The following is a 7,500-nucleotide window of genomic DNA, read 5'->3' as shown; positions in this document are numbered from 1 at the left end:
ACAGACTGCAGAGAAGAAATAGGGACAGATGACAGAAACAGACAGAGCACAGAAAAAAAGAAAGCGTACTCCTAAAGCACCACTCATCCCAGCTAGACCTTTCCACAGTGGATCCAAGTGTCTATCCTCTAGAGCTGATGCCTGAAGAATGGAGGCACCACAATAGATCCCTTCTGCATTGATGTGTGTGTGTGTGTGTGTGTGTGTGTGTTTGAAAAAATACTCTCAGCAGAGAGCTGTCCAGTCCAGCGGTGGTGCTGAAAGCTATTTGCTAGGCAACAGAGTGAAAGAGAGAGGGGAGGAGAAAGCAAACGAGAGGGAGCTGTCCATCTCTCCACTCTACTTTGCGGTGCTGAAACAGTCACGCTGTGCTTGTGCTAATTTATGAGTGCGATGAGCTGCGCCTCTCCTGCCTGCCTGCCTGCCTCTTTCTATCTCTCGCTCTCTCTTTTTTTCCTTCTTCCTTTCTGTCTTTCTTTCTTCTGTTCTCTCTCCTTAACAAATTAGAGTTGAATATAGGAAAGCTTCTAAGAGTTACCATTTTTCTTTTTAATAACTATCAACTATTTAAACAACTAAACAGAGGCTAATAAATACAACTAACAGAGGTCACAGAGGTTAAGTGTGTGGCCATAAAGAATAGGTGGTGGACTCATGACCTTCCCTGCCTATGAAGCTTAACTTGGACAAACACAAAGCAAAGTGCTGTAACCTTGCCAGGCAGAGACAGAGTGTGTGTGTGTGTGTGTGTGTGTGTGTGTGTGTGTTGTGTGTGTGTGTGTTGAGCCACACAGTGTCCTCTCCAGTGCCCCTCTTCAGCTCTCCTCCGTTCCTCTACAGCCTCCCACCCTCAACAATCCACTCCTCCATGAGGTAGTTCATATTCCACAAAAGTCTTTTGATTCCGTATGTTTTTTTTTTTTTTTTTTTTTGGGAGGCACACACACACACACACACTCACACACACACACACACACACACACACACACACACACACACACACACAATCACACACAATCACACACACACATACACACTGCAAAAACATAAAAACACATGCACACCCACACACACTGCAAAACAATAAAAACACATGCACACAAACACATATCCATCAAAATGGGTAGAGAACAACATGACACACACACACATGGATAAACAAAAGACACGGGACATGAGCATACTTATTGAGAGAGAAAAAGTAGAATACGTTACTCTCTGTCTCACACACACACACACACACACACACACACACACACACACACACACACACACACACACTTGCACAGTCTTACTCTCCCTCTGTGTCTCTGTTTTTTCTCTCTTTCCCCTTTCTCTCTTTCTCACACACTCACTTACACATTTGAGAGCAGAGGACACACACACACAGAAAAACAAGACAAGACCCTCAGTAACTCACTGACTTTCTCACACACAGGGACACACATACACAATCACATTCCATCAGAGGTATATCTTTGACTTCATATTTTCCGGTGGTAGGTGGAGCCAAGCGGAACCCTTCCTGCCGTCACGGTTCCCAAGGGGTGATTGGAATGGCCGACTCGACTTGGCTTGTGTCAGTCGCTCTGGCAGGTTTTGGGCAGGAGCTCCCATCCCAAGACAGCTGTCCATATCACTGATGCTCCGCCCGCAAATTAAACAAACACACCCTGACAGCCCGTCTCTTTTTTTTTCCCCTTCCTTTTGTCCGTGCCGTCCTGGGATGTAAATACAAAATGTGCCCCTCCCCTCCCCAACATCCCTCTGTCCATTCATAGTTAACCACAGACCCCCACTGCTGCATATTAAATCCTCTTGTTTCCTCTCCTGCCAGAGTACTGACTCATAGTTCATTGTCTTGGGAAGATGGTGGACAAAGCTCGACTGATACTCTGTTAGCGTTGCAGTTCTGTAAACTATAACTATACTGCATGCTCAAAGTCTGACTACAGGTTATGACTTCAGAACACATGCTGTGTATTGTAAAGCGTCCAAGCAGAGCTAGACTACAGGGGATAACTGTTATGGTGTAGTGGGTTTCCTTGAATTAGACAAGAGAAGCCTTATTACCATATTCTCATGGAGTGTCCATTCTTAAGCACCTGTGCCGGCAGCATCATGGACAGAATTTCACCTCCCATTAACATTGTGTGGCAAGTTAATGGGTGGGGGTTCGACATTCGTCAAGGCCAGATTGTGAAACTGGGTTTATGGGGGTGAAGGGTCATACGTGTGTGTGTGTGTGGGTGTGTGTGTGTATGTGTGTGTGTGTGTGTGTGTGTGTGTGTGTGTGTGTGTGTGTGTGTGTGTGTGAGTGTGTGTGAGTGTGTGTGTGTGTGTGTGTGTCTGTGTGTCTGTGTGTGTGTGTGTGTGTGTGTGTGTGTGTGTGTGTGTGTGTGAGTGTGTGTGTGTGTGTGTGTTTGTGTTTGTGTTTGTGTGTTTGTGTTTGTGTGTCTGTGTGTGTGTGTGTGATGGACACTAGCCCGTTGTGCCTGTTGTCAAATGCAGTGACCCGGCAGCGAGAGATGATGAGTGAATGTGAGAGGGAAGCTTGATGGAGATAATATCCCTGTTGTTGCAATGGATACTTGTGGCAGTATGTCTTGGGGCCAGCAATGAATACAGGCAAATGCAGGACAAAGTTAATTTAAGAATCCAAACCAGGGGTTAGGATTTATGGTAGCATAAGGGGTGTTTCACAAAAGTAAAGTCAGTTTACTCAGCAGGATGGGTTTCACACACATAAGCTGCTCGACAAGACTAGTTCAGCAAACATGCCGATTAGTTATTTAAACAGGTTACAAAGGTATTTGCATTTCAGACCATTTCTTCTGACATGGGATGGTAGGAGCCTAGAGCGCTGCTCCATGTTAAAGTACCAAGTCTATATCCCTCGTCCGGGATATTTTTATTTTTGAGTTTTCGTCTTAGAGACATAAAAAGAACAACCACAGAAACATTGAACCCTTTTCTAATATTATTGCTGAGGTCTTCTAGAATAGAATCATATATTCCATTTGTGCATCAATGTTTTAAGTTAAGCAAAATGTACAAAAACATCAAGGCATGTCAGACAACTTAGAAAAGTCTAAAAGGCCTTGGACCTTAGAGTGTTAAAGTACCAAGTCTGTACTCTGAAGGCCTTTAGGTTGGTGACTGATACCAGATCAGATACCAGCCCATCACAAGTGACAACCCTAGTCTTACCTCTGTCTCAAGGAAGCGTCGCAGGGCTCTCTTCTTCTTGATGCTCTTGCGTCTGACATAGACGGCCACGCTGAGCGCCACAATCACGATCACAAACAGCCCTCCGATCACCCCGGCTGCAATCAGGGGCGTCCTGCAGGAGAGACGGCGAGAGGTCAGAGAGAGGACAGTAAATAAATATAGATGAAGTACTCACAGCACAATTCCAGGGTCATATAGAAAGGTGTGATTGATTGATTGGTTGGTTGACAGACAGATTTCCTCATCGTATTCAGCACTATAAGCTCATATTAGACTGAGAGGGCCTCTACAAAAACTCAGTGCACTTCTCCAGCCGAGCTGTCTCTGGGACAGTGCGCTGGCACAACCCAAAATCCGAGTTATTGACAAATTTACTGGGCACCTGATTCAGTGTGCCTTCTGTCTGTCCAGAACAATGATGATCTAATGGTTGGCGTGTCCGTGTGCAGCGGCGTGCCAACTGCTGCCAGCCCTCTGTCCCTTTCAGGCTGATGGCAGAAGTGGATTTAAATGTTGGCGGGGGGGGGGGGGGGGGAAGAAGAGGCCGGAGCCACGCGGCTGATTGGACATATTAGATGGTCAAATTGAAGTGCGCAGATGACTTGGCCGTGGCTCTTGCGAGCGCCTGGGCCCACGGTCTGGCAGCGTCGGCAGTGGAAGTACAAAGCCCGCCCATCTAAACCTTAATCGAGTGCTGCTGAACAACTTCGTTCTCGTGCCTGTTTCACAAAGGAAAGTTCTCCATGAAGTCTGAAGTTCAGGTCACGTCAATTAAAACAGTTGCTTAGTGATATCCCGTTTCTTTTAAGCAGGCAATTTCCATTATGTGCATGTACTTTTCAAACAAGTATTCAAGTTCCGGGTGAAGTGCACATAACGTAAATATATGAAACTTGCAGCATATCTTGTCAATTATATTATCCAAAGGTTTTAGATGGCTCAGGTGGTTCAGTCATTTCTGTATCAGTTCAAATGCTGTGATTCACCTCTGTTTCAAGGTTTCCAACCTTAACTGACGGCTCTACTGATCATCTCGCTGGACTGACTCCTGATAGTCAGGGTTGTTTATTCACCACTATTGCGTGTCTGTTTTGCCTATAAAACCTTAGTCACGATTTGGCCTCGGGCACCTGTATGGGCCTTCAGTCCAGGATGCATCAGAGGTTTTTTTTTTCTCCCAGCAGTTGGAAACTGCCTGTGAATGCAGCACACTCTAGAGATGGGAACCATTTTGATCTTTCACCAGGTTTGCATCATATTTGTGCACTATTTGGTCCCTGGGGGACACTTTCATTCATTTGTGTATTTGTATTTAGGATTTTCAGATGATTCAGATGACCACAAATCTATCAGTATCTCTTACTCATTGGGTCATTATCCATTCATTTTTCTCCACTTAAATAATGTTCATTTCTGAGATCCCTACATGGTTTTGCATAAAGTCTCTCACTCTCTCTCCCTCTGTCTCTCTTTCAAGTGGCATATGAATGGCAAATGTGAAAAGGCGTTCAATTCCATGCCCAGGAAGTGCGAATGTAAAATAAGAAGGAAAATGTGTGTGTGAGAGAGAGAGAGAGAGAGAGAGAGAGAGATAGAGAGAGAGAGAGAGAGTGAGATGGAGTAAGAGAAAGAAGCGATCTCTGTGAACCCAGGCAGCACTGCTAAATGCAGCAGGCGTAGCAGGTGAGCGATGTTGGGGGAAAAGAGTGACGTTTGGCCAATCGATTCCCGGCAGCCAAAAATGAGCTTGGAATTTACTGAGAGGCTGAAGCTGGGGGTAATGAGATTCCAGCGTGGGTTAGAATATCAGATCAGAGCAATGGGGTGATAGACGGGACAAGAGGAAAGACAGAGATAGAGAGAAAGAGAAAAGGTGGTAGATATACAGAGAGAGATAGAGAGGGAAAGGGAAAGAGAGAGTGAGTGGTATATGGGGAAAAGTGAAAGAAAGACTACAAAAGAGATAGAAGGAGTTGTATGAGTGATTGTAATAGACCAACAGATAAAGGGGGGCAGGTGCAACATGTGGGCGCCCATTTTAGGAGTAATGATAAAAACTAGTGCTGTCAAACGTTTAAAATATTTAATCGCGATTAATCGCATTTTTGTCATAGTTAACTCAAAATTAATTGCGATTAAATGAATCAAAATGAATCGCGATCACAAATTTTATCCATTCTAAATGCCCCTTCAATAATTTTTTTTCCATCATTTTTATTTTATTTTAATGCTGTTATCAACATGGAAAAGTGGATTGGCTTGCTTTAAGCAATGTTTTATTTGATTGAAAAACAACATGGCCAAACAGGGCGGTACAAAATAAAATTATAAAGTGCACATTTAAAATAAACATGGACTCAGCCTATAGTGCAGTTAAACCATGGCTTAATATTTTTTGCTGCCAGCTGCCTGTTGACATTTCCAGACAACAGTGAAGCTCGCTTCTTTTGCACAACACAACTTTTAAAGGTAAACTTTCTATTCAGAAGCTTTTTATCATCCATTTCGCTGTATCGCGCTCATCATTCACTGAAACGTGACGTTAGCCTACTACAAAGTTTGGGATGGCAAAATAACGTTGATCTAAAAAAATTTTTTTTATTTATTTATTTTTTTTTTTTTTTTTTTTAACATCGCGTTAATCGCGCGATAAAAAAATTAACGGCGCTAAAATGGGTTAATAACGCGTTAAACTGACAGCACTAATAAAAACATGTCATGGTTGCGCGGTCGCACATGGCTGAAACCGCATTTTGCCAGCTACAGAAGCGTACAAAATGTAAAGTTGCGCTTTTCTGACTTTTGCATATGCAAATGTGGGAGGGTCATGGGAAAATGCCTGTACAAATAGGGTTTTAATGTTGTTTGGCGGTTTCATGATTCCATTCAATTGCGCCCATGATTAAATGAAACTGTTGAGATGTGGGCACTGCACATTCAGGTTAGAGAGCGGTGACGTGTTGATTACGCAATCAGCTAAGGGGTTTAGTACATTCAACGTCAAATGAAAAGACACAATGTGCGCCTTTCTGCAGACGGGCCAAGTTGCTGTTTAGGCTGCGCTCTCTATCAGAATCAGACTCAGAATCAGAAACGTTTTAACTGCCAAGTAGGTTTACACCTACCAGGAATTTTCTATGGTTGGTCACATTTCTAACGTATGTACATCTGCCCCATAGAGAATACTAGAATGACAAGAAGAGGGAGGAGGGGAGAAAAAGAACAGACAGCGTAAAGAAAAAGAAACAGACAGCGAAAAGAAAAAGAAAGAAAGGGTTTGAGAAAGAGAAAGAGAGGAAAGGATAAAGCCCATCATCTGTTCCTGTTACTCCCATCAGGGAAAAGGTTCAGATCAAAAAAGGCACGCACCTCCAGGATGGCAAAGAGCTTCTATCCCTGTGCAATAAGGCTCCTCAACAGCTTACCCACCCCACCCCCCCACCCCCCTTCATCTCCCCCCGGCCCAGCCCGCCCCGCCCCCCTTGGACTGTGCACTCTAACACTTGATGCACCTTAATATGGAAATATGGAGGTATGGAAATATATTGCATTTATTATTTTTATTATTATTATTTTATGTATGATATTTATGAATCTATTTATCAATTGTTATTTATTATTATTGAGCTGTGCAAGAAGTCTGGTTGCCTCTACTGTCTCGTTGTCTTTGTGGCAATGACCAATTACGTACTTTGAACTTTGAACTTTGATAAAGGAAGAACTAGAAACCTCAGGAAAGCCCCCTAAGTGAGGTGCTCATCCTTGTTTTATTGGTGACCTTTCAAATCTCCCCTCCCCCCTACATCGTTAAGCTCCTGGGTCCCAAACTAAATCAACCTCTCTGGCAGAGCGCCATCACAGTGTATGATTCAGCACTGCCCAGATGCTTTGGCCATGCATGTCAGAAGATATCATGTAAAATGTATCTATTTTACATTTATGGAACGTTTACTTATTTATCTATCTATGTCTCTTTACAAGTATTTTTTTTCCCTGTCTTTCCTACTGTGAGGCGCATTGTGTTACCTTTGTGTATGAAATGCGCCGTACATATAAAGTTTGATTTGATTTGATTTGATTTGATTTGATGCAGAGTGGAGCTTTAACGTACCTGTCAATCATCCCCACACAGTCTTGGATGCGAGGTCCAGTGCACCTGTCATCAAAGTAAAAGATGAAGTTTGAGTGACAGGTTTACAGGTGATGGATGAAAACCAAAGTAACATGCTGAGTCACACCCTCAGACATACACGTTTTAATCTGCATGAA

The 7,500-nt window shown here is 43.4% G+C and overlaps 1 protein-coding gene across 2 annotated transcripts in view; it reads right to left on the bottom strand.

Moving 5' to 3' along the window:
* Nucleotides 1-7,500, bottom strand: part of LOC308362950 (receptor tyrosine-protein kinase erbB-4-like) — a gene marked incomplete at its 3' end in the record, with an annotated part of 265,551 nt that overhangs the window by 38,690 nt on the left and 219,361 nt on the right. For both annotated transcript variants that reach the window (XM_080835676.1, XM_080835677.1), the window contains exons 16-17: nt 7,343-7,387; nt 3,211-3,343 (exon numbers count right to left, since the gene is read on the bottom strand). In XM_080835676.1, the coding sequence (XP_080691802.1) occupies nt 3,211-3,343; nt 7,343-7,387 (178 nt within the window). The remainder of the gene's footprint in view (nt 1-3,210; nt 3,344-7,342; nt 7,388-7,500) is intronic.

Source organism: Sprattus sprattus (assembly GCF_963457725.1).
Source record: "Sprattus sprattus genome assembly, chromosome: 3".
NCBI lineage: Eukaryota > Metazoa > Chordata > Actinopteri > Clupeiformes > Clupeidae > Sprattus > Sprattus sprattus.
This window is presented reverse-complemented; position numbering and strand designations above follow the sequence as displayed.